This window comes from Phoenix dactylifera, chromosome 4 (genome assembly GCF_051530095.1).
Source record: "Phoenix dactylifera cultivar Ajwa chromosome 4, Ajwa_hap1_PhDact_Kaust_v1.1, whole genome shotgun sequence".
NCBI classification, from domain to species: domain Eukaryota; kingdom Viridiplantae; phylum Streptophyta; class Magnoliopsida; order Arecales; family Arecaceae; genus Phoenix; species Phoenix dactylifera.
Genome location: NC_143193.1, coordinates 43,242,651 through 43,270,647, shown reverse-complemented (window position 1 = coordinate 43,270,647; position 27,997 = coordinate 43,242,651). Strand labels below are relative to the sequence as shown.

The following is a 27,997-nucleotide window of genomic DNA, read 5'->3' as shown; positions in this document are numbered from 1 at the left end:
CAAGGAATTCCATAGCTACATTCAGAACCATGAGACAATGGTGGGAGTAGTGCGGGTTGGCCTCGGCTCGAGCTTGAAAAGCCTGATTATTTTATTTTATTTTAATTTTTATGTATTTTTTTTCTCTGGTGGGTGCTGGTAACAGCTACGAGCCACCTGCATATAAGTGTGAATATAGTCTTGTATTTAAGAAACATCCACAAAGTTCTGCAATATTGATCAAACATTATGCAATCCCTCACAGTACAGATGACTTGATGCAAAGTCCAATGTTGTTTTCAAGAATGTGAATTAAGAGTCTGCAAAGTTCAGCTTGTTGCTTAGATCTACTTGCAAGTGATTATACTGAAAAAAATGGTGTTGAATTAGCTATGCCGTACACTACAAAGGTCGTGCAGCTCAGGTTCTTGCTCAGTATCTAGTAGCTCAAAGTATTGTGCTAGGGTACAAGCGGGAACTTCCCCTTTTCTTTTGTTTTATCAAATATATAAATACTTCATGAAATCAATATAGAATCAATTGGCAGCACTAAACCTGAGGCTTTTTACTGATACAAGTATTGTACAACTCATATGAAGGCCCTCCCTCCATGATCTTCTCAGCTGTACAGATAGGGATGCACCGGGGAGATCCAGAGGAGAGTAATGTTGTCCCTAAATAGCTTCACAGAGATGAACCTTACATTTATCAGACATGATCTTTTTCTAATTCAATACATTCCTTTGAAGACAGGATTTGTTCGACATATGCTTGCACCATATTCTTCATATTCTGCTTTCGTGTGGCAAGCCTGCATAAATATAAGCATCCAGATTATATCCAGCATTATTAGGTACAACAGAGGTGGACAAGTGGGAGGATCAGGAAAAGAAAGTGCAGCAAGGATGTGGACTATAAGGTGAAAAATGATGTTCCGCTATGGACAGCATAGGCAGAGTGAACTCTTGAAATTCATAATAAACACATCTAACATACATACATATACCTACATACATACATATACATATACATATATATATATACACTAAAATGGAGACTCTACCTCGACAAAGCTCTTTGTCTGCCACATGTACAAATGGTATAGCTCTCCATCGCCACGTGTCCAAACAATACTTACTTTCATGCGGAATAGAAAGTAGTTTTGTAGTTCGGAAAAATGGAAGGGCATTTCATGGGGAACACATCACTTTTCCATTCTCTCTCTCTCTCCCTCCCTCCCTCCCTCCCCGAAGAACTCGAAAGAGAGAGGCGCCAAAGACAATATTACCGATGAAAACCCTAGCCCTAACCCTCCACTGCCGGTGGAGGGGGAGGCTGAGTCTGTCGCAAAGGTGACCACTACTCGCGAGGCCGCCTTCCTGAACATCATTCATTAGCCTCAGCCAAATCAACGCCAACCTCGCCCTAGCCCGTGTGCTCCAAGAACAGGTGAGCCTCCTCGATCCTCTCTCCTTGTTGCCAGATCTTTGTCTTAGGATTTGAGCTGAAGTTTCTGAGGTTCTTGGATTCGGAGAATTTTTGGTCTAGGAGCAGGCATACATGATGCTGTGGACGAATGGCAACCACGGCAACAATTACGAGAGCTCGAGCATCGGGAGCTACAAGTATGAGGACAGAAATGAGATAGACCACCTGATTGACGGGAGGACAAGCACCAAGGGGAATGATTACGGTGAGGATTTGTTTGATGCCAACGGTCAATCTATCGATCCTGCCGAATTTGAGAGGTGGCCATTCGGTTGATGGCCCTGGCCAGATCGAATGATTGTTAGGGAGTTTTTCTTAAATTTTCTTGCTTGCTGTCATCTGTTGGCTTCATTAGAACTTGAATTGATCTGAAATTTGTTATCGTCAGGGGGTGTAGAGGACCCCGGGGACCATGGCAGTCACTCTCAGGTGAGAGATCAGTAATCGTTATATGATTACTTCAATTACTGATGACCATTGTATTTACCGAACACCAAGAATAACAAAGTTGATATTAGACCAGAAGTACGAAAGTTAGATTTTTTATCAGTCATCATGAAAAATGGAGCTTGAAATTTTTGGATCTATTTTTCACAAATTTTAGCTTACTTTCTTAATTATGGATGGATAATCTTTGTTTGTCATTTTGTTTTTAGTATGTTTGAAATACTTTATCAGGTACATGGAGGTGTGTTTATCTACAAGAATTTAGAAAACTGGTCTCTGTGTAGTATCATCCATGAGTACTATGAAACCCCAAAGAGATAAGCATTACAAATCGTTAATATGACGCACTAAAGCATTTTGAGTTGTATGTTGCATGTTTCGTTATATCTTATGGGCATCATTAGATTCACATCCTTTATTGGAACCTCAGTTTGCTTAGCTTCTAGGTTAAAACAGGAAGAAACATCTCATCATGTTGGGGTTTCAGACTACCATTGTTTATGTAAAACTCAAGGATATCATTACTTAGTATTTGTTATGTTGTAAAATGGAAGGTTGGTAGGTAAAAGGAAGTTAGCGAAGTATCTTTTAATGTTTGATTAAAGTAACTTTTATATGACACTTATAGGAATACTAGGTTGAATAGGGGTATACATTTCAACTAACTATGCTTACACTAAATGAGATAAGGAAAGTGGGAATACTCTATCCTCAGACCTCGACTCCAAGCAAAAAAGTGTAGTGTGGATTAAGCTATCGTAGTTATCTACGGAGGATGGATGAAAAAAAATAAGGGAGGTTTTTGCATTATAGGGGAGGGAACGGTAGAGGGAATATGCGTAGGAGTGGATATATATATATATATATATATATATATATATATATATATATATATATATATATATATATATATATATATATATATCTGTGTGTGTAGTGGCAGTATTATAGCAGCATTTATTATGAATGGGATTCTTTTAAGGATCTAAATCTATGGTATATAAACTGAAACATATTTGGTAAAAGTTCAATAGATAGGTTCTGCATAACTATGCAGGGGTTCTTGAATTCCAGAGCATCTGCAATTTTTGAACAGTAGAGAGCTACCTCTTGGAAAATATAGAGGTTTGGAGCCGATACAATAATTTAGTGGGACATAAGACAATAAGAGTGAGTGATTTGCTAAGAAGTCAAGTGGGAAGTGGGTGGAAGAAAAGAGCCGCTGAGAAAAAACTAGACAGTAATGGGCTGAGAAAAACATAAGCAGCAAAGGGCTGCAGTGAATTTTTTCTTTTCTTGATGGGGTAATGCTGCACTCGAACAGTTCCTCTTACTAGAATGAAGTTGAGATTTAGGAATTTTATTGGAAGATATATGAAACTTAAGTAAATTCTAGGGCTTCTTAAATAAAATAGGCTTTTAGCATTGGGGCTTAGAAGGATACTAGCCTAGAACCCGCGTGATGCGCAGGGTGCAGTTTTTTTCCCTTTTTCCAACTATTTTTGAATTGCATATGGAATAGCTATAATGGAATCAATAAATGAAATAGAATAAATTTGGAAAAAGAAGGAAAACTGCACCCCGCATATCACGTAGGTTATATGCTAGCTAAACATTTAAGCCTTTGACCAGCCCAAACATCAAAGACCATATGTCATGATGTTGATATACCATATAGCATTCAGTGTTGCAACCCCTACTAAACAGTAGGTTTATAATTACCCGTGCTTCTGTCAGATCAGTCGTTGTAAGTGTTGCATTTTAAATCAGAATATTGTTAGTAACAACAAGACAATATGTGACATGAAACCATCTAGGTTTCTATTGAAACTAGCTTGCATTAAATTCACATAGAAAAATCATTCCATACAAACTTGCCAGGAAATCTGAAAACCCTCCTTACGATGGCTGATTATGGTAGTTTATCCTATAGGGATAAACCATAATCATATAATCCTACAACCTCAGTTGAAGTTTGTTAACAATCAAGAATCGTAATAGCTGGGTTGACATAAGTGGTTTGTCAAGGCCTAATCTTTTGAATACAATTGCTGTGTATACTCAACCTTGGAGTAGGAGCATAAATGGAACAGGCAAGGTCCCACTTACCAGGCCTTGGGCCCAATAATATGGGGTCTGGGTTGGGCCCAAGCCTAAAAACTAGGACCAGAATCAATATTAGGCTGGGTTCGAGCAAGCCTTGGCCCAGTTCCAAGCCACAACATGACTATTTGTTATGTTAGACATATAATATACACAATCAGGTAGATGTTATGAATTGAATCCTGACCATTAATTGAATGGATGACTACGATTAGTCCTAAGCTCTAGCCACCTCATACCCATTCCCACCAGCCATGGTCATCCTCACTGCCCTGACCCCCATGACAAGAAAAATCCAATGATTCACACCTTATCTAAGATACCAATGGCACCACTTGCCCAACATCCTTCAACCACCATGCTTGCCTTCACAATCTTGCCGTCCTCCCATGGCCTAACCAATTAGGTAAGCACAATAAGATTGGGGCAAATTGGTTTTGGGGGGGGGGGGGGGGGGGGGAAGGGTGGTGCTTCGTAACATGTCCATGGGATCATGATGTTTATATATTTGGAGATTCAATGGGTATTGTATGTAACCTCAATGTCTCTATGTTCTAGACATAATAATAGCTCCTTGAGCCTAGTTTCCTTTCTCTCTCAATCCCAAAAGAAGACCTATTTCTCAATTTTTTTTTCTATCATCCAATCTTAGTATTTGACTTAGAAGGATCAGGATTAGGGATCACAAGGAAAGGGACCAGTAGAGGAGGGCATGGGATGCAATAAAGATGTTATTTCTCTCTTGTCAGGCTCATTTGGGCCTCTGCTGTGGCAGTTAGGCCTAAAGATTTTCAGGTTCTATCCTGGTCACAGACTAATTAAGTTAGATCAGCTCATACTTGGGTAGTTGGTGGGCTGATCCAAACCCCGACCATCAAGAGCTTTACACTCAACCCTAAGTTGGCACTCCTTAGCATACAGCATTTGGTCTTAGCAGACCAAAATGGTGCAATACAACTCAAGTGATAGCATAAACCTAGATGCATACCGAACTCTTAGCTTATTACAATCATTAAAAATATGAATGTAAAGATTCACTGTATGCATGTGTGCACTCACATGCATGTGCCTATGTGTCGCTAGATATTTTATTTCATTTGCCTTTTGTTTATATCATCATTTTCCCTCTCTATCACGTCCAATGAAATTTGTAAGTTGCTTCTAGGTTGCACATGCTAAAGTGAGTCTCCCTATCCACCAGTTATCCTTCAAAGTTTCATGGCAGGTCCTTTTCTTACCCAAGGCACCAACTCATTGGAGGTTGATGACTAGCCACAGAAATAAGCTAAACAAATCCAATAGAACATCCTCCTCCTCCTTGAGCTCGTCCTCATGATGATGACGGTGATCACAGCAGTTGCGATGATGACGATGCTGGTGGCGATGATGATGATGTAGGTCTGATCTATACAGAGCTCCATGAGAAACTATGCCTGAATTACAGACATGGCGCAAGCTATTGGTCTCTAGTTGACTATCAATACTTGGCTGAAGATAGGCTAGCCTTAAAAACATCTTGGGCGGTTATAGTCCATTGACATTCCTATTAGTAAGTGTCTTATGTTTCATGCAATAGGAAAGAATAATAAAAACAATTGACTGACACAAAATGATGACTCAGATGCACTAAAGATAAGGCAAAAGAAAAAGAAAACATTTCTATATACTTTCAAGTTTCAATTAAAAGTTTTCTATTAGTTAATATCTCAGCTCTATATAGTGAAAATTAAAATGTGAAAAGATTCTCTTTTTAATTGTTTTTGTAGGAGACAAATGAACAGATGATTATTTGAGATAAACTGATAGTGATTTAAGGGTTTCCTTTGATCCCTACCATACATGTCTTTCATTCTCATTCAAATATTTATCATTTATCCACCTAGGGAAGTATTTCAAGGAATTATTCGTTCATCAAAGTTCTATAAACATTATTACTACTACCCATAATCAAGCACATGTGCGAATTACAGATTTTTATAACATGAGCTACATTATATTGTTTCAACCTACAAATTAGGCAAACATAAACATGGGTGAAATTTCTCTCCCCTTTAACATCGTCATAACATCAAAATGCCACTAACACCAATCAATAACCTGGAAATGACATCTGTATCCCTAAAGTTTATAAAAGTTGATGGTCTTCTCCTTTTGTCTTACTTTCTTTTGCCAGGCTCTTCTATTTTTTGTCCCATCTCCCTTGTCATCATTGTTTCTCCATCATCCCTCATGCCAATGACAGCCCAGTTTGATATTGTACCAAACTTACTGCGCTATGTTGGTAAATATCTAGCCATACCAGTTACCATCTCGAGTTCTCTGAAAGTACTAATGCCCCCTAATTCGATCTAAGACACTGCAGAAATTGCAATCAAGACCTGGCCTAACAATCAGCTCCTCCACTCATATTCAGCTCCATTAGTGCCCTCAAACTCTAGGTCAGTGATTTCATGGTCTTTACAATCTTGATTCAGATTCTTCATTGCAAAATTGGACTCTTCAAAGTGAGTAGGATAAGTAGAACTACTTGTTTGGTCAACAACCAATAGTGATCATACTCGGGCCAAGGGCTCAAGTAGATCTAGGTAAAGGGCTTGGTGTCTGCAGAGTGAGAGGATCCACATGAATCTCCCACATTTCCTCTATACATTTGGGATGAATAGGTTTTGAGAGGCTTCTGAGTAATGGCTAGGGATGATGCTGCACTTGAAAGACAAGCCAATGGGAAATGAGGAGAGGAGAACAAACATGCCTACTACAGTCAGAGTGTGAAGTTCGAAAATATTGTATGTTGTAGACCTCATCATTAAGGAATGGAAAACTATAACTAAACAATCCTCATCTTTTAGTGATAGTATATGGATGCAAAGAGGAGATGGATGACAAAGCAAAAACAAAGAGGAAAGGAGAGAGTAGAGCAACTTTCTTTTAACTTATCTAGGAGTAGAGCTCTTAGTCACTTCCTTACTATTGAATGGAATAGTAGCACATTTTGATGGTACAATGATGGCATGGGTTGGGGAACAATTAAAAAATAAAAAAATACAAAAATCTACAAAATTTTATTATATTATTTTGACCTGTGTGGGCATATGTCTAGTCCCACATTGGTTGTAAACTATGAAAATCTTAGGTACTTATATAGGGACAAGAAACCAAAATAATACCTTCTAACTAGTCTTTTTGAGTGAGGTTCTGTGTTGTTACAAATGGTATCAGAGTGAACCCAACCTACGACCCGTTTATGAATAGGAGACATTGCAGCACCAGCCAATCGTAGTGTTTGTGATTGGCTTTGCCTGGATTTGGATGCTTAACCCAATGAGGATATCGGGACTTAAATGAGGGAGTGTGTGAGGACCCAGGTGGGCGTGTATTTAATTTCATATTGGTTATACAATCCTAGGTACTTATAAAGGGCTAAGAAACCCAAAAAACACCTTCCAATTTGGGTGAGGTCCTGGTTTGTTGCACTAATGAAACAATAAAATTCACTAGAACTTCTTAGGAACATCCAATTTCAAGATATGTTCATTCCAACTAGGTGGCAGCACCACCTCATGGTAACTTAGATCAGGATCTAGGAAATGGAAAGTTAGGACAATCACTTAGATTGCAATTGCACCATGGTGGAACCATTGACCCATGACTTGACCAAGAAAAATGTCAGTCCAGTTTGATGGTTTTAAAACACTGATGCAAATTATTTGATGCTTAAATTTTATTTCTTCAGGAAATAATTTAGGACCATGAACATCATGTTCAATGTTCATGAATTGCAATATATCTGCAACATAAAGCTTGTAATCTATTTTATTTTATTTTTACTAGTAATCAAATGACATAGTGAGCCCTTATTTTCCCCTCACAAGGACATACAATTCAATATGTTATGACAATATGGAGAGAGGGAGAGGGAGAGGGAGAGAGAGAGATACCTGATAAAATTCAGGTGTAGATGCAAGTACTGAACCTCCAAACCAAACGGCAAATCTCTGGATAGGATGGCTAACTATATTAACTTCAATGGGCTGAGACTGGAACAAAAAAGATTAAAATAATCAGCCCAACACACACATATATATATATAGAGAGAGAGAGAGAGAGAAAGAGAGTTTGCCTACTTTAACATCCCCACCAAATCGGGCATCAGATGCAACAATTCGTGTATCCACTATCCTTTTTAGATCTCGTTGCAATCTTCTATGGAAGTCCTTGAACATGGTTGATCCTCCAGATAACACTATATTCTGGAACGGTGATTATAGAGTCATTTATAAAGTGCATGAACGCTTAGAAATAAGACTATGGTATGACAATGGTATCATCTCATATACCTTATACAAGGCCCTCCTTGTGTCAATTGGGGATGACTGAATGCACTTATCAATTACAGCAGGTAAAGGAGTGGTAAAATCACTACTGTGTATCTCAGGATGGAAGAAAATCTGCATATAATATAAAACAATAAAATATTTTGTGTTGGAAATCGTTAGCAAGCATTATAATTTGCGAAATATTTTATTAATGTAAAACCTAGTAATGTCAGCAAGTAATATCAAGCAATAGAAAATAAAAATGATTGCTCAGCTTAATGGTCTACTTATAAGCTTTTGCCCATGACTGTTCCTCTTTTGCAATAGGGAGTGCAGGTTAGATAATTTGATACATATTTTTGGGAGAGAATTATTAAACCTACTTGAGAAACGAATTCTGAGAATGATTGCAGTGTACCGGGGATATTCTTGATCAAGATAAGGACCTGCCTTGAATGGTCTGCTCTTGGCGGACAATGTAAATAACTTAATCTCTTCCTTTAAATATTAATATAAAGAACAACCAAAGGTTGTCGTCAACCCTGCAGATATGGTTTTGGTAAAACTTTAAAACTTCAGTGTCAGAGACATATGCCTAGCATATTGGACAGAACACATTCATTTAGTATCAAATTGTTTTGGTTTTAGGTTACAACTTTGACAAATTTAATTTTTGGTAACCTCCAGACTAGGAGAAATTTCTAAAACCATATAAAATCAAGAAAATTAAAAGAATAATATGAAAACAAGTATATGATTTGATGATGTTTTATAGGTTCTAATTGCATGAATTGCAATACAAGGCTTCAACCATGTATTAAAAGTTTATGACAAGATATTAGACTTATAAATAGTCATAAAAGGGTTTTTAGGTATACACTTATAAATATGTGAAATTACATGGATGCCTTTTCAAAATCATTATTTACTTGTGTATCCTTAAAAGGGTTATTCATTTGGCATGTCCATCCCCACCATCACAATCCATGCTAGTTTAATTGGGTTTTAACTGGGTTGAAAATGAATTGAAAATTCAAATGACCATTATACCCTTGTTATGGGATTTTAATTAGACCTTTTTCCACTCTCTTTCCACATATCCTCAAACTCAATATCCACGACCTTCCTCAGACCCTCCATCACGGACATTGGCCTTAGATTTGCCAAAGCCGGGAAAGGAACGAAATTAGTGGGGAAGGAGGAATAAAATAAGGGGGACAAGTTGAGATTAGGATTGGATCTGGCCTAGGTAGGATAAGGAGAAGACGGGGAAAGCAAAGGAGGTGGTGGTGGGAGGCGCCACCATAAGCGGGGAAGGGGTGTGCAAAGGATTAGGAGGGGAAAGAAGAAAAAAAAAAAAAGAGGAATTTGGGTTGGGATTAGGACAGTATTTGGCCTTGGTAGGATAAAGAGAGGAAGGGAACGGCAGAGGTGGTCGTGGTGGGCAGGGGCCACCATAAGAAAAGAAGGGGTGCAGAAAGGACGAGAGAAAGGTGGGTGGAGGAAGACGAGATGGTGAAGGGGTTCGTATGGGGCTTGGCCCAGACAATTAGGAACCATGCAAGGTCCAAATGATGGGGCTACAGCTCGAGAGGCCAAAGAGGTGGGTGGGGGTGAACAAAGAGTTAAAGGAGAAAGAAGCAATGGAAAAAGAGGTAGCGGCGTGAAGAATTCCATGGGCAAAAGAGAGAGCGTGTAAGCAAAGGAGAGGAAGGAGAAAAGGGGAGTGGGGTAATAGAGTAGGTCGTGGAATGGACCAAAATGGGTGCCGACTTTGGCTTCAAAGGAATGGAAATGTGATGATGCTGGCTCAAGGAGGGCCTTGATGTCATAGAAGCAGTGGGCGCGAGCAACATGACAAATGGCAAGGTTGTTAGGACCTCAAGCCAGATAAGGGTCATCAAATGGGCTAGTAATGGACGAGAGGATGGAGATTGGGTCATTATTGTCATTCCAATTTTCAATAACTAATCTCTAACTTTTTCATTGACCAAGTTACCTATATTCTCATGCTTTTCTAGGTGGGTAAGATATTTTTCCTTGGAAATTGGAGGAAAGTCTTACCCACTTGAGATGTGGGTAGGTCATTTTTCCATCAACTGTTAAATAACCTTTTTATTTTGTTCCTAAAATACCCATAACCCTAATATTATATTATATTACGTGTACTATATACAATAATAATATTATATATTATAAATAATCATTATATTTTATTATAAATATAATATATATAGATAGAATATTATGGAAAATATGGATAGATCTTAGAAACTTACTCAAGAAAATAGTAATGCAAAAAAGCATGGGTAATAGATTTCGAAGACACTTTCCAATTCATAAAAGAACATGAGTAAATTATTTTCCTCTCTAAATATTGCCTGAGAAACACTCACCCAGAAAAATACAGAATCTTAGGTAAGTTTTTAAACCCCCAAAGAATGGGCCCTCAAGTATATAAAAGAAATAATGACTTTGAAAGGGTATCCATGACTCCTGCAATTTTGCATATCTCAAAGGGTATAATTGTAAAAACCTTTTAAAAAACAAAAACACATCATTGGCTTGCCTCATTGAAATCGGGTCATTTGGGCCAAAGAAAAGCATCTTATTCTTTCTCAAATTTGATTGGTATTAAAATAATGTGTTCAAACCAATTCTCTATCCATACATACAACTCGCCGCACAAGTTGGTTAAACGCGACTAGTATACAAAACTTTGGTTAGGATGCATCTGACATTGAATATTGAGTTCTCATGCAAGTATGGATCACCTGCATAATAGTTTAGTTGATTTATAGGAAATTTCACCAAGTAATCTAAGCCACGTTTCTAACAAGTTTTAAGCTCAAGTTTTTCAAAAGTTTCTTCTACTCAGGCAATCAAGAGCTATATAAGGCTTAATAAATCTTTGATTTCTACTATCATATCTAATCAACTATTCCTATCAGCTTATCTTTTGACAATATGGCACTTTGGTAGTTTTTTGTGTATAGGTAGTAGAAACAAGACCTATAATGATAGGAAATATGGTCTGCCGTACCAGTCGGTACGGGTCGGTACCGGCCGGTACATACCGTTACCGGACCCTACCGGTACAGTACAGCTACATATTTCGGTACCGAACCGTACCGACCGGTAACGATGCATACCAACACGTACCGATCCGGTACCAGCCCGTACTGATCCGGTACCAACTCAAACCGACCAGTCCGTACCGGCTCCAAATTTTTTTTTGGCTTTTAGCCCCATCGATAAAGTACCGATTCGGCTTGGTTTGGTTCGGTACCGTACCGGTACCGATGCCCACCGGTACGTCAGTACAGTCGGTACTGCGTACCTTGCCAGGAAACCTAGCCTGTTATCCTATTTCCCACTCTACACTGTGAATCCATGAAGCAACAGTCCTTCCCCTTCCTTCAATTTTCATCCAAACCTATGAACCAGTCTCCCTCTCTCTCTCTCTCTCATATGAGGGTGGGTAGGACAGCAAGCACAGATTTTAAGTCATAGTTCCCCCAGCCAGTTTACAACCTGCTTTAAAGCCTTCATGGAACCCTAATCCAAAGAGACCATACAAGCTGATCAAAGTCATATCAGAGCAAACAAAATCCCTTATCTTTACTCCATTCATCTCTTTTAATTCCCCAGGAGAAGCAAAGTGGGTTTCAAAAACATGCAGATTGGAAAGCAATAATCCAAAATATGTGCGAATCAAGCATACCTTCTTGGAAGCACACGAAATGGATGGATAACATGCCAAATGACTAAAACATTTTTTGAATGGACTAAATGCCGAGCTCAAAAGGCTCAATTCATGGATGGATTGTGGCTCTCAATCTCACACTGAATAAGGTGAATACAGTAAACTCAACATACCACCAGATCATCAAATATTGCAAATGATACTAGCATTTAGAAGCAAACATCACACAGAAAGTGCAGACATCGCACATCAGCAGTAACATTTTTGCTGGAAGCAAGAAAAGCATCAGGAAGCAAAACATGAGCAGCAGCTATGAACCAATCAGCCAGCTTGGCGGCAGTGCATGTGGTGAAGTGGTGATGATTATGGTGGTAGCAGTAGCAGCAGCAAGTGATGGTTTGATTCGGATTTTATATGATCAAAACAGCAAATTTAGAAATGAAAAGATCTTACAGGTTTGACATTAAAATCCATCTTGACATATGCATCTTGATGCCCATATTTGTATATGTATTCAATTACTGGACATTAAAGATCCGAGTTGCAGATTTTATTGGCATCTTGATGCCCATATTTGTATATGTATTCAATTACTGGACATTAAAGTTCCGAGTTGCAGATTTTATTGGGCTTCCATGGTTTATCTTTGGCTCAAATGACTTTTTGTTTTAACGTCTAAGAGAAATTTACTGAATACCCACCACAAATTATAATGGATGAAGCATGCCTTAAATTAAATATCAAGAACAAATAACTCAAGAAAGGTCTAAAAGAGATAATCCTCTTTCAGAATACCGTAAATTTCTGTCAAGTGGATAACTAAAAAATGACTGAAAACTTTTTCCATATAAACATAAATAATTCATAGAGAAAAACATGGTGGCATGAGGTGGATACAAGATAATAAAATGAAAAACCTACCTCAGGCCCAAGAAAGCGCTCATATCCTATATCACAGGAGTATGGTGCTCTAGTCTTCGGCTTAACACCAGTCCAATGCTTGATATACTTAGAAGGCTCCTTATCATACTTATTGAACTCCTAAGACAATATGATATAAAATAATCACTGATTAAAGTGCTAGAGATTTTTCTTCTGAGATCCTATTAACAGTAAAATATTTGCATTGTGCTCAAGCTGATTAGAAGCAGATGCATAAATTACTTCTGAATATAAATGTACTGATAAAGAGCCGATCCATCAGGCAAAGCAAAACTTGTTTCAAATTATCAACATGTCCAAGTAATATTTATTCAATGGAAAGTTCAAAAAGGAAACAATAGGTCAATGATATGAACCCAGCAAGGGACTGGTGTAACAAGCAATTCTATCACATAACATTAGATGATAAGTTGAGTCGACAGGTAAATGATAGTGAACAATGACAAACTATGCGAACACGTAAACAATAATAATTTATCATCCTTATACAGAACTCATGCTGCCGCAGATATTATAACTAATGCATGTTTAGAGATTAAATTTTTCTTCATTAATTTGATAACAAAAGCCGCTAACTTGTTCTTTAAGATGATAAAATTGGTAATAGCAGAGCAAAGTACTTTTGTGGTCAAGTACTACTAATTACAAGTTTTGGAACCAGAAAAATCGATAGGTTAATCCATGACCAACAAGCAAGGTCAAAAGAAGAAAAGTCCCGAGTCATTTAGCTATTTATGAATAACCATAATCTGAGAAATGAAAATGTGTCTAGACATTATAACCAAGGTTCGTCGTCTCAGTACCGGACCCCATACCGGTGCTACACTAGCACAATGTCGGTACGGTACAGAATATCGGTATGCCATCTGTACCGAGTACCGGTAACAAATCAGTATGGTATGGTATGCTCTGCACCGCCCGGTTCGGGCCAGTACGGCATACCATGATTATAACCAACATAAATAGAAGTGTTTCCCTCAAATTATAAACAAACTTTTTTCAAGATGTAACTACAAAAATGACCTCCATGCTGGAATTATACTTTATACCAAGCTCTGTGTGAAACTCTACCAAGAGAGCAGGAAAAAACCTACCAGCAGAGGTAAAGAAACATTCATATGAAGGAAGAATTAAGAATACCCATGCACTATAGACACAATGAAAATATTATGCTTATGAAGTCTGAGGCACCGGTGACGGGTTATGCTTGTCATTTAATTTTTGCAGCTAGAAGAAGAATTTGTCGCTTTTGGTTTAAAATCTGTGGAAGGTTCGATAGGTAAAACAAAGTTGCAGGATTGGTATCAGCTTACGATCAAATTCAGAAGTTGATACCGTAAATTTGTAAACAAATGGTATGAAGTTGATATAGTATTGTCCTAAACTGGATCTTTACTGAAAATCTAGATCCAAAAAATAATAATAATTTAAATCTACTTCTCTTAATATTTTGCTGAAAATTTGCATCAATAAGGAAAGCAATGATCTACGATGTTGTATGACTTAGCATGTTGGGCAAAGAGGAAAAATAGATTAGTTTAACAGTAATGAGAATGTAAGACGGTGGTGTAAAAAATAGAAAGAACAGAGCGAGGAAAAGATATAACTGAGCGCCTGCAGGAGTTACAATAATTGAAAACAAAATGATGGAGCCAATTTAGATGTTACAACCATACATAAGGAAAATATAAGGAGGCTCCAGTAATCAGAATTAGTAAAACATATGTTCAAGAGTTTAAGAAGAACATAGAAAGACTTAAGCTAACATGGACAGAAGTTATAGGAACGAAAACAGAAAAGATTAAAAATAACACCAGGGGCAAATCTTAGTAGGAACTACTGGTGAAAGAAAATCTGTAAAGCTGATATCAAGTATTCGGGAGAAGCATAAATAATTATGCCCATCATCTATGGCAAGGATTGAAGTCTCCATGCCAATACCCATCCTGGTTTGGTCCCAAGTTGATATGGTACCGCGACGGGTCTGGACAAACCAGAACAACCACTAACAATAAGAATGAAGAGGGAAAAATCAGAAATAAAAAAGGGCATCTTGGGGCCCACCACCATCCCAAGTGTCGGGACATAAATGTCCTGGTTTATCCTATTCGGTATGACGTCCCGAAAAATGAGCGATCTAGCATCTTGGGGGGCATCCTGAGTACCAGTTTTTTGTTGGAACAGAACAGTACCAGCAGGATGCACTGAGGATGCACTGGGACATCAATCCTTGACTCTATGGTTTGTTTGAAACCAATGAGGTAACATTTTAACCAGTAATACTAGACTACTTTCTTCAGGACATCTCGATCAATAAAAACATTTCAAATACTTCAATAACCTTCTGTCTAGTTAATTATTATCATCAGAAGTTAGACTGAAACCACTAGCAGTAAGATTTGCTTTAGTTAGTAAAAAGTCAGATTGACTAATTACAATTTCTACAGCAACCATAGTGATATTGACCGAGAAATAATATTATTTATATTCGACAGATACAATCTCAAAAATATAAGAGTGAAAAGTACATTTCAATTACAGAACTAAAAATAGAATGCTATCAAATAAAAACCTTATGAAAAGAAAAATTACCTTGACTAAGTCTGAACAAGTGTAACAATACATTTCTTTCACCTTCCGAGCTACTTCAAAAGAGTCTTCTGGTGGTATATGCTCTCCCCTTTCCTATGAATGAAAAAATTAGCCAATCATGAGCACCAAACCATAAACATATAACGTGCATCTCAAAATAAAAAGACATGACTTTCCTACCCAACAATAAAGTGGTTTTCTTACATCAATGCTAGAAGTAGAATCATATGACTAGGTCAGTACATGCAAATGAACCAGATCAATGCTAAACATCAATTCTACATGCAAGCTTGCAGATATACAGATAGAAAGAAGGGGAGAGTTTTTTATTTTTGAGGGAATGGGGGAGGCCGGTCTATAAAGGTTGACCAGTCTGGTAGTTAGATTTATGTGACATGGTGGTTACATGTTGTTTTCATTAATCCTATAGCATAATATGGGCTGTTTATGAACAGTAATCACGTTGGGGTTTCTTTCCTATTTGTTCCAGATATTTTTGTATATGTCACGCATATTAGGGGGGAAATGCTTGAAAAAGAGATGCTTCTTGTATGGTAATTGTTCAATGGGCTGTATGATGCAATTAAGGTCACACTGGGCTAAGAAAATCTCTCTTTTCAAATTACTTTGAATTTTAAAGATTATGTTTTTACAGTTTTTTTAGGAAGTAGTGAGGAGTAAGGCCCTGTTTGGGGGAGCTGTTGGCAGTAGAGCTTTTGGAAGTAGAGCTTTCTGAAGTAAAGCTTTTATAAAAAGTTGTTTGCTGTTTGGTAACTACATTTCTAAAATGCTGTAGCACTTTAATATATATGTTTGGTAAACAAACTGAAAAAGTACTTTTGTATGACAAAATTACCATAAAGGACATTGCATAGTATTATACAACAAAGCATAATAAAATATAACATATATTAATACATAAATGTATGATATAGTATAATATTACCGTAATATAATATAATATTATTATAATATAGTAATATAACATTGTATACTATAGAATAATAATTCAATATAATATTAAATTATTTAACATAACATATCAATATATTATGATATAATGGAATATTATATTATATTTATAGTATAATACAATAATAAAGGTACAAAATATTATAATTATTAGCGTACATTAATTTTTATAATAAAACATAATATTAAATTATTTAACATAACATATTAATGTATTATGATATAATGTAATATAATATTATATTTATAGGATAATAGAATAATAGGAAACAAGAATACCTTTTCTTGCATGAAAGAAAGTTTGATCCACGGCTAAGATTCTTTGTAAGGGCTCCAACAGATTTTTAGGTTTATAAAGGGACAAAGTATGTAATTGCTATATTTTATTATAAGTATTTTGGTTAAAAAAACAGCTTTCCGATACAGCTCAAAACAGCTTTTTCAGAAAGCTCCAAAATGAAGCTTCTCCCAAAAAGCTGTTTTTAGCTTTCTGAAAAAGCTAAAACAACTTTCCGAAATTTTTATCAAATACTCTTTTTCATCCAAAAGTGCATGTGGAGGGCCAGAAAGTATTTTGTGACCCTTCAAAAGCTCCTCCAAATGAGGCCTAAGTAATTTATTGAGAGCTCAATTTGAAGCCAGCAAATTATCAAGCTAGGAGGAAATCATATGTTTTCTCTATTTTTCTTTTTTTTTTTACTTTTGTCTTTTGGACTTCTCTCCTTGCATATCTACCATCACAAGCTCCACATCATGATGATTATGATTAGATTTTATATAGAAAACTTAAATAATAGATTGTGGATTTATTCTTAATTAACAAGAATACGGATCAAATAACTGACAAAAGGGCCTTTATTTGGTGTAATTTCAAATTTTTGAAAATTAAAAATTTCTGTTTATCTTCCCTTCTCCCGTCAAAACTAATGGATCTCCATGTCTTTTAGTAGAATAAGTCCTTGGACTTGAGAATACACTGGTGTTAGACCATAGATAAAATGAAAACCCTCCTTTGAGATGTGGTCATCCATATCCATTTAGAGCCTTAGGAGCAACGTCTGTGGAATCATTCCGAATTGCCCGGTTCGGGGCATCGCGGGCCATACCGGCGGCGGACCGGGACGATTCCGCCATTGAAATCGAGAGTTCTCGCCGGAGGGAAAGAAGGAGAAGAGGAAAAGAGAGAGAGAGAGCGAGGAAGGGAGGGAAAGGAGAGGAAGTTCCCTCCTCTCTCTCTCTTCCTCTCTTGTTCTCCCTTTCCCCTACCAATAGTAGGGAGGCTCGGCTCGGCTCGTTTCACAGAAGCTCGGGCTCGGGCTCGGGCTCGGGCTCGAGCTCGAGCTCGGTAACGAGCTCTGTATTGGGCTCGAGCTCGGGCTTGCTTGGCAAAGCAAAGGCTCGGGATTAAGCTCGTAAAGCTTGTTTTAATTACGAGCTCCAGAACAAGCCCGAGCTCGGGCTCGTAATCGGGCTCGAGCTCAGGCTCGGGCTTGATAACAGGCTATTTTTCTCTATATGGTCAGATTTTTATGAATTATGGTGCTGAAATAAGATTTTTCAGTGGAAAACTAGAGCTCGTTTGGGCTCGTGAGTTGCTCGGGCTCGGGTGTAAACGAGCCTCATATTGGGCTCGGGCTCGGGCTCGTTTGACTAACGAGCCGAGCCCGAGCGGAGCCCAAGCCGAGCCCAAGTAGCTCGGCTCATTAACAGCCCTACCTACCATAGAAGATGTGTCGGTACAGGCCCAGCATGGCACAGCACAGGCCCATACCAACTCATCCCACCAGACAACAGATACGGTGCCTGGTACCGGTTCTGTTGTCCTTGCTTAGGAGACATAAAGATATCCAAAGAAGCTTGGGAGCACTACATAGAAAAGCACAAATAGGACTCATTATATTCCTAAAGCCACTTCCACCAAGACCCAGGTTTGCAAAAGTTTTGAAGTTTTAATAAGAAAATCAAAAAAGTTTCAAAAAGAACAAATACAGAAAAACAAAACAAGCCAGGAGAAGTTACTTAGTTTTGTGTTATATAGGCTCTTTATTTGTGTAATTTCAACAATTTCGAGATGAAGTCTTTTGAGAAAAGCATTTTAAAATGAAGTCCCATTTAAACAAAAGTCATAAATATAGTGATACTATAAATATAAAACATGATATTTGATTCTAAAACTTCAGCTGTTCAAAAATTCATTAAAATAATCAAGAGTAGAGCTTCTGAAAGCCTAGATTATTCAATTTTTCTTCATCATTTTCAGGAAATTTCACAAATATTTAGAATGTGGGCATTTCTTTGTCATATTTTCAAGGTTGAATGGTTATTTAATTGAATTCATGTAGTTACTGAATGTTATATTTATTTTCACATAAGAAAATAGAAGCTATTATTATGAAAAATGGTGTTTCATATTTAATTGTCCACATTGATCTCTTTTTTCTCATTCAGCATTCATGTAGTAGTCTTTAAGAGTATCATAGGCTTTTATTAAGATTTCAGATATCTCAAGAAAATAAAAACACCGAAAAGTGACACTATATTGCCTCCACACTTACTGAAATAAGGAAATGACCATAGTATGATGTTTATTATCCATTCCCTAGTCTTAAGCCAGGAAACAAGAAAGGAAAACGAACCAAAGTTGACATCATATAGACTTTGTACTTAAGAAATAACCAAATGACTCCAACATGATAAACAGCCAAAAGCAAAAAACTTCAAAAAAAAGAAACATCTACGGCTAGTTTACATTAGTCTTGGCCAAACTTAGGCAAACCACTGAAACCAGCAAAACTAGAGAGAAACCAGCAAAGGCAAACCACTGAAACCAGCAAAACTAGAGAGAAACCAAGTCTTGAGTGTCAGTTTTGGCTCCATTCCAAGTTCCAATTGAGACCAACCCATTTCAACTGAAAGAGATCAGTTTATGACCACAACTTCATATCTTGATTAATAGTTCAATGAAAAGTTGTGCAAGCATAATCAAATTTAACATAGAAAATTGAACACTTTAATGAGGTTTCATAAAGAATTGTACTTGATATAGCAAGCCAATTTATAAGCCTGATCTCTTATCACTAGTCATATACAAGAAACTCGGTTAAATTGGAATGTATTTCATAATAAGATTTATTGCTTGCATGTTAATAAGCTGCAAATGGGTCATGGTAATTAGGCAAACTGCAGCTCTAGTGACTTCTACAAGGTAGAGGGGATTAAAATAATGAGCCTCGTACTCTCAAAAGTTGCTGAATAAATTGAGTAACATCCTTGCCCGCGATAGGAATGGATTTGATGCTACTCCCAATCACATAACCATCTGCAACTGGCACAACATGTGTAGCTCCATCTCCCACATCAACTACAACCCCTGTCATTTCACACTGAAAAAGCAAACTGATCAACTTAATGAATAATATCCTATGCAATATTAATGTCAAAAACATAAAAGAAAATGTAGAGAGAAAACAGTTTTTTGGAATGAAAATGCATGTATCTAAAATTCTAAATATAGCTATACAACAATGTGCAGATACATCATAAGAAAAATAAGTTAAAAGATAACAAATTAAGTTGTGTAAATCGATAACCACATGCTTGTCAAATAGAAATTACCAATTACATTTCTTTTTACTGGATACCATTATTTTCTCTATCATGCACATGAGAGAATGAATCACCTGCTGATGCAAAGAGATAGTTTGGCTGAACATGTATTCCTATACAATATCGACATTTTGTGCTGCTCAACCGCTGCAGAAACATATGTACTGCTTACTTGGGCATGTTTGGTGTTGCTTCTGCTTTTAAAGATCTTCTTCTTACAAAAGAAGAAGCTAGAAGAAAGGTTATCTAGCTTCACCTAAAACAGCTTTTCTAACTTTTCTTCTTGTGGAAGCACTCCTTAGATAACATTACCAAACATTTGTTTTTCAGTAAGTACATTTTTTGCTTTAAAAATTAAAAAAGTACTTTCGTTAAGCAACACCAACATTGCCCTAAATGCTAGTGGCCCTACCCCAAATACATTCAAGCTTTCCTAATATTTCTTTCTTCCATACTGGAACTTCCAGTGAAAACATAAATGTGCAGTGATACTGATTTGGCTGTATACTACTTGATGATTGCCTTAAAAGAATTCGGAGAAGAGTGGTTCATCAACATCATTTCAGCATTCCCATCTAGAGGAATATGAAGTATATTGTAGGAAATTAGGGAGAAAACCCATTTTTGGATACTTTTGTTGCCTTGAATAAAGATAACATGTTCAACAAAAGCCCAAATTAAAAATGATCCTGATTGCCTATAATTTTTTTCTTTACTCATATGAAGGGATACCTTAATTCAAAATCCTTTACAGGAAGTTAGCGGATAACATGGTAGAATAACCAAGATGAGAGACATAAGTTGCCATCAGGCATCTGCTATCTACTTTCCCACTTTATTTGATCTGCCCAATTCATATTATTCACTTTAAAGGTATTGAACCCCACTCATCCACTAAATACAATAATAATGAAATATATACAAATGCACACACGGAGTCAAGCCAGACTTCCGTCCACACAATTATCTATGGCTTATCATATTAGTACAAAACCAATGATGGAAAGGAAAATTTATTAATATTACTAAGACATGAAGGAACAAATTAGCTTACCTATTGGAAAGGAAAAGGGAGAAAAAGAGAAGACAAAATACAACCAGTGAAAGGTTGAAACAAATGACAGATTGAGATCTCTATGTTAAAAATGTTTTTCTTAGGTCTAAAGAACCATAATTTTCATTGTTTTCTATAAATAACTTATCTACTCAGGTCTTGAGAAAGCAGTTTTTCAGATAGCAATCTCTCTTTTCCAGTGAAACCAAACTACCTCGTGGACTAAATCTTATAATTCAGCTATGAAGGAAGCACATAAAAGCAAACAATTCGTCAGCCTTCTTATAGAAATTATGCTTGCTTTTTTCTGTTCCCAGTGTTCTAGTTTTAAGTGTGTTAGTATTCTTCCATTGTAATAAGTAAGGCCACTTTACCCATCCCTCCTCTTTGACATTTTGAGAGGGTTAAGAGGTGATGTTAGATGTTCCACCCCTCATACCACCTTGAATTTATGCTTACCAAAATTATAGGTCTTATGCTCCCAATTTCAGTAGGAAGAATAACATTCTAGGTGATTTTCTGGCCCACGGTCAACAAAGATGAGAATGTAAGATGAAATCTCATTGAATAAGCAGCTTATGTTCAGCTAGCTCTTAAAGCGGTCCTCAGTCTTAACAAAAACAAGTTTAACACTACATGAAAACAATGTCACTTGCTATATATGCATCAGCCCATGCACTTGGGGAAAATAGGGACAAAATAGAATTTGATAGCTCTACACTCTAGAAGAAAAGAACATTTATGTTAAGTACTTGGCTTGTCTTGTATTCAATTAAGGATTCCAAGTTTACCAGAAAAAAGATAAATATATAGGAAGGAACAAAGGTTGCTCAGCAATAAGATGGTCAGATCTGTTTCTATATCATCAATATTTAAGAAAGAATTTCAAAGAAAAACAGAACAAAGAATGAGACCGAAGTAGGAGAAGAGAGTAAAATTCTAATAATTGTATAATAGATGTGTCTACATACAATGTGCAAACTTAACAATTAGTTGCTTTAGATTATGGCACATAAGAAGAAAATTAAGATATGGGTATAAACCAGAGCCCATGAAATATATATTTAGAGAAGGTATAGCCTAAGAAAAATTTGGCTAAATGATGTATAAGATGACATACATTACATATGATGTACAAACATGACATCAAGTTCAAAAAAAAATTCGGACACAGTTTGAGTCATGTAATGCTTTTAGATGCTTACAGGTTGGATCTTTTATCGGGAATTAGAATAGGAGGAAGACCAGCTTAAATACTGAAGGAGCCAGATCAACCCAAGTTACTGGTATACAATGCCCAGTGACTTCACAAACTCAATCAATTAGAACTCACACTTACAGGTTGAATCTAAAGACATGAATTTCCAAGAATTGAGTACCAAGAAGAACAGGGAAGGAAAATAAACCTAAAGTGCTAAATAAATGAAAATGCTTTAGCAACTATTCGCAATCCTATATTGGCAAAACTAAAACACAGTCTTGCACTTCCAAGCCATGGTATTAATCATGCAACTGCTTGCGTGCAGGCATGCTTCTCAGAATATCAAAATCTAAAGAGAAACTAAAACCCATGCACACTTGTTTGAAGTTCTGAGGTGATATAGATTATAAAGTAAAAGAGTATTTCCAAATTTGACAACTGTAATAGTTTTAGAATATTAGAATTTAAATAACAAATATAAACAATATGTTCTAGCATATGTGAAAAAAAAGGTGATTCCTCACAATCATTACAAGGAACGTAAATAATCAAAGTATTCTTGTGATGCAGTTATGTATAGGAAAATACATTCTTACTTTACAACATGATAATTAATCCAATATATACATTTTTACACATATACCTCATTAACTTTTCCAAATTAGAGTGTGACAAAATTCTACCAAGGCTTATTATAGCAATCATCTTAGCTGCAAATAAAGAAAAATATATGTTGCTAAATGAGGAATAAACCAGCCCTAGGTAGCTGTTGGAGCCAACCTTGGAAGTAGTATATCCAGCAGCAAGAGCAAGGACAGGCTGGACTGCAATATACAGACCAGGGACATTAAATGTCTCAAACATGATTTCCCCTGTGTATTCACGATTTTCCGGAGCAGTCAGCGGGCTCTCGGTCAATAGAAAATAATGATCTTCTGGATCACAGCGCAAGTAATTAAAAATACACTGTTGCCAAAATCGTTCCATTGTATCCCAATTTTCTACCTGTAAAATGGCACTGTTACCTCAAAAATGTTCACAAGGACTGCATAAATTGGAAAACATGACAGTTGGATAGCAGATATTATACCTGTCCATGATGTATAGGATAACTAAGATTATATGTACTGCTAGAGCGAGACTGCGATAAAGCCTCCTCTCCAATAAAAAAATCAAGATCAGCCATTACACCTGCACTGTGCTGTGCTAGCCAATTTCCCTTACTAGAACTCCTTGACGGGTTTAAGAAAGACTCGTTGACAGCAACTACTGTAGGGATGATGAAGCATGGTTCAACATTGCCAGCAAATCCCATTTTTGTGTACCTAAATGCAAGAAATATGTGAAATAGTCAAGATAAACAGAAAGATTTATTGTTAAAACAGACAAGCATAAGCAATACAAAAGACCTGCTTATGAGTGTGGAAATGTTGATGAAGAAATGAATGAAATTATAGAAGAGATCCAAAATGCCATTCACTCCAAGTAGTTAAACATGAAATATTAGAATCCCCCTCTACATCATCTATGCAATAACGTGATCAGTAAAAAGGTGAACCGTATCGCCCCTCTCATCTTGAGAGCAGATCAACATTTTCTAGGCAAATTTATTCATAAGTTTTCCTGGATTCGGGATCAGGAAGTAGTCCTAAAACAACTTCAATGGCAGTGTTCAGGATTTGCCACAGCAGATGAGCCTCCCTCATTTAGGAAGGAAAAATAGGGTTTTATGGAGAAAGAAAGAAAAAAAAAACCACCATCTTCACTATTTTCTGAGCAACAGTGACCTTAGAACTACTCAGATAAAGTGAACAAGTTCATTGAATATTGAATTTCTTGCTCATCTGATGCCTTCTTATTTAGAAGCAGCAACATACAATCTACCGGAACATTCATATTGCTTCTTTGTTTACAGCTGCACTAAAAAAATGTAGAGAACAAATGGAGAGTACTGGGAGGGGGATCTATATGTAAAAAGTCCTTTCCCAAGCTGAGTATCCTTCATGTTTATAGTAGGAAACAAAAGGATGCCATTGGAGAAAGAATCAATAATTTACATAGCATATTCTCAGTGCTAGCAGATCTTGACCACACCTTCCAAAAGCTTTTGGCTATCATGGCTAATTACCATAACTGTTGTGATGTACAGTCATAAGCCAAGAACTCCCTTAACTTTGCACTAACAAACCGTCCTTCAATTAAGAAGTGAGTGGCCTTTTTTATTTCAATGTTCTTCCCTGCAGAACTCTGTTGATACTTCAAATCAATCGACTAGCTATGCACAAATATTAATTATGCAGACAGTAAATTAAACCAAAGATGTTTAATTTGCATTATTCTGCATCGATCAAATAAGATCTTGCTTTTCCATCCTGCCAGTTTCTGCTCAGAATTTTCAACAAGGTTAATTTGTTCCCCTGCTCTAGTTTTTTCAAGGCATAGTATACTCCAAGACAAGTGATGGAGAATGGCAAAATGACTACCACATAGCAGCAAATGTTCAATATCTTCTAGTTTTCTAAATCAACTATAGACAGGATTATTCAAACTAAAAAAAAATCTGCCCAAACAGTAATCCAAATCAACTGATAACTTATTAAAGATTGCTCCTTGGAACCCAAGATATAAAATTCCACGGGCCATTAATGTAATTGGAAAATCATTAGTTAGTAATGGGTTTTTATAGTGCCAATTTTAGGTTCCAATCCTGATAGGTTCCTATTCGTGTTTCACATTGATGCATGACAATCAAATGGACGAAGCTTTACAATTAAGACATGTGGGTTCAAAACACGTCACAGGTTGGTTTGGCTCAGTTTCAGGAAAACTAAATCCATCTGCAGCCCTAAGTAAAAAACTGTGAGGAAAGAACAGACTGAGAGTTAAAATAGTAGTGCCAAAATGAAGTTTGATACAAAATCTAGTTAAAAAATAACAAGATATGCTTTAGATACAAGTTTACAGGGATAAGTAAAGTTCCAAGGGGCTGTTTTTGAAAAACAATGTATTGGACAAATCACAGAAGAAGGCATGGGAACAATTGCATTCCTTTTAGGATTTTACATGAAATTTAAGGCATTTTTTCAATCATTCCACTCTTTGACAATCCGCTTTAGGTCTTTTCAGCTTTTCTTTTACCCATTCTACCCAATTATATGAGATCCAAGAAGTTGTTCTGGCAGTGCTCCCCTTCGTTCATACCATAGACAGAAAGCAGCTCTCCAATCCCTCCTCCTTCATTTTATCGCTTATCGTTGTTATCCATGGAGCATCAAGGGTTACTGCTAATGCTACCATGCCTTTTAACAACTGTTAAGCTGCATTTAAAAACTACAAAACACTCATTGAATCTTCTCAACCAAAATTCAGATCCTCTATGGTATATAACATAAGAAGGATCACACATTGTACAGAAGCCTCAACACCTGTGCATGCTTTCCTTAAAAGCAAGTCTCCACTAACTAACTGCACCCATATTGCAAACAAGGTCAAGTAAGTAACACTGACAGAAGAGCAGCAGTAACATGAGTTCAATATATCACGCAAGCCGCAAACTCAATAGAAAATGGTAATCCATGACATCTAACCTAAAAATCACCTCCCCCTTGCTAAAGATCGAATTATTTTCATTTGAATACAAGTGTTTCATCCTTCCGAAAGAATCAATCCAATCTCAAAAATATAACTTAGCTTCCCCAGATCCAATAACACAGAGTCTCATTCCAAACTACACCAACCACACATAGAGCTCCGAACCAGATACGTAACGTCTATTCGGGAAAAAAACAACAATAAGAAGTTCAAGTTCTAACTGGATCTTCCACATTCCCAGCTCCCAATCCCCCCACTCCCTCTCCGACCATCTTGAGACCAAAAACAAATAATACTAACACTAATCCCGTGCTCAAAGTATCAAAACAAGAGCAAAAAGCTAAAAAAATTGTACGAAGAAATGAGTCAATCCAAGTCAAACTCACAGTACACGACCAAAAGAGCTCTAGTTGGGGAAAAAGAGTTTACCCGGTTCCGTTGTCGATGACAACGGCCGGCCGAGAAGCAGCGTCCATTGGAGAGCGCGGAGGGGGTGGATCTGCCGACGAGATCCGAGAGGTGGCGCCGCCTAGGGCATCCGCTCATGGTAGTGACCGCGGGCGGCGGAAGGAATGAGGGCGGGTGCTCTGGCCGCGTCGGCGAGAACCACAATCTCGCTAAGAGGGGAAGGGAGACAGGGAGGAAGGAGAGAGAGAGAGAGAGAGGCGTGGATCGGAAGCGACAGCGGCGGCTCAACGGTGGGGAAGGGATTCCAATTCCATCCGTGCGGTGGGTGTCGGCGTGAGGCCCCCGCCACGTTACCTAACTGCGATCCCGATGCCGCAGCGGATGTCCCGAGAAATATTAAATACTGTGGGCAGCGACGATCGCGCTTTGGATCCGTTGGGCGGCTCCGTGGCTGTGCGTCGGCCTTTCTTTTGCTTACTGTTTTTTCTCCCTCTGACACCCCTCTCTCTCTCTCTCTCTCTCTCTATTTTGAAATGGACGCGAGTGACATATTTGGATCTGCAAGGCCCATTCGGCAGGCCAGCCTGGGCTGAGAAGAAAGGTTTGGAATGCATAGCTTGAGCTACGCCCAATACAGTGCACTCATAAACATAAACTACACTAACTTTGTGACTTGTTTTTCGGAAAATCTAGGATATATCTAGTTGGAGGATGAATAGAAATAAATGGCTTCCATTCTCGTTCCAATTTTAAGAAAAATAGAAATGCCCCAATCCTCATAAATCCAATCTATACTTTCTTTAGGTTTTCAAATTTGATTCAAATTTCTGTCATAAACCAAATGTGTCAAAGAGTATGGCTATTCCGATTCTTATTTCGATTTATTTCAATTTCTATTCTGGTCACGAACCGAATGTGTCCCTAATGTAAATTCTATCAATGCATTCATTTTCCCCTACTAACCTTTACTTGTTAGGAGAGTCTCTGTCTTTGTGGAAGTTTTCTCTAATCTCTTCCAAATAAGTCTAAACTAATCTTGCCATCATAGCCACATCTTCTACATGGCCAAATACGACTGACATACTATGATCCTATTTTCTATTAGCACCTTTAATTTATGAAATTCTCCATATAAACCTCTTCTTGGAGAAGGGAGACGAAATCAAATGACAAAATTCATAAAAGTCAGCAACTGCCTCGCTCCTCCCATATTCTAGGTAGTCATAAGATAGGTACAACTATTCCACTTCTTTCATACTCTAGATAGTGGTAAGATGTGTATAACTAACCCACTCTTCACGCGCATGGGTAATAGTAACTTTCGCTCCCTTGGGTCTCCGCCCCATTCATTTAGCTTGCATTTTGTATATTTCAACCTACGTTTTTCTTAGTCTATCGATCTTGAGATCACAACCATCGGTCTAAATATGGCGTAAACAGTCAGTAAATCTTATCTTCATTTAAATCATGCTTCATTGGGGACACTAGCACTAGGAATGAGAATATGTTTTCTATCTAATTGATTTTCATATTTAATAGAGTTAATGTGATAGAAGAAAAGCATTAGAGACCGTTGTGAATCCCTTTAAAAT

The 27,997-nt window shown here is 37.2% G+C and overlaps 1 protein-coding gene across 2 annotated transcripts; it reads right to left on the bottom strand.

The window, feature by feature from the left end:
- Positions 1-343: 343 nt before the first annotated feature.
- On the bottom strand, positions 344-26,930 carry DIS1 (Actin-like ATPase superfamily protein). Of its 2 annotated transcripts, XM_039120753.3 has the most exons (10): positions 26,427-26,930; positions 23,497-23,731; positions 23,187-23,411; positions 19,782-19,928; positions 15,574-15,666; positions 12,961-13,080; positions 8,355-8,465; positions 8,142-8,267; positions 7,956-8,054; positions 344-790 (listed from the first exon to the last, which is right to left on the bottom strand). In XM_039120753.3, exons 1-10 carry the CDS (start codon positions 26,471-26,473, stop codon positions 710-712), a joined length of 1,284 nt encoding a protein of 427 aa, XP_038976681.1. In that variant the 5' UTR covers positions 26,474-26,930; the 3' UTR covers positions 344-709. The 2 variants fall into 2 exon arrangements, with proteins under 2 accessions (XP_038976681.1, XP_088576088.1); XM_088719962.2 differs by lacking the exon at positions 12,961-13,080 and having other exon boundaries at positions 26,427-26,910.
- Positions 26,931-27,997: the final 1,067 nt, after the last annotated feature.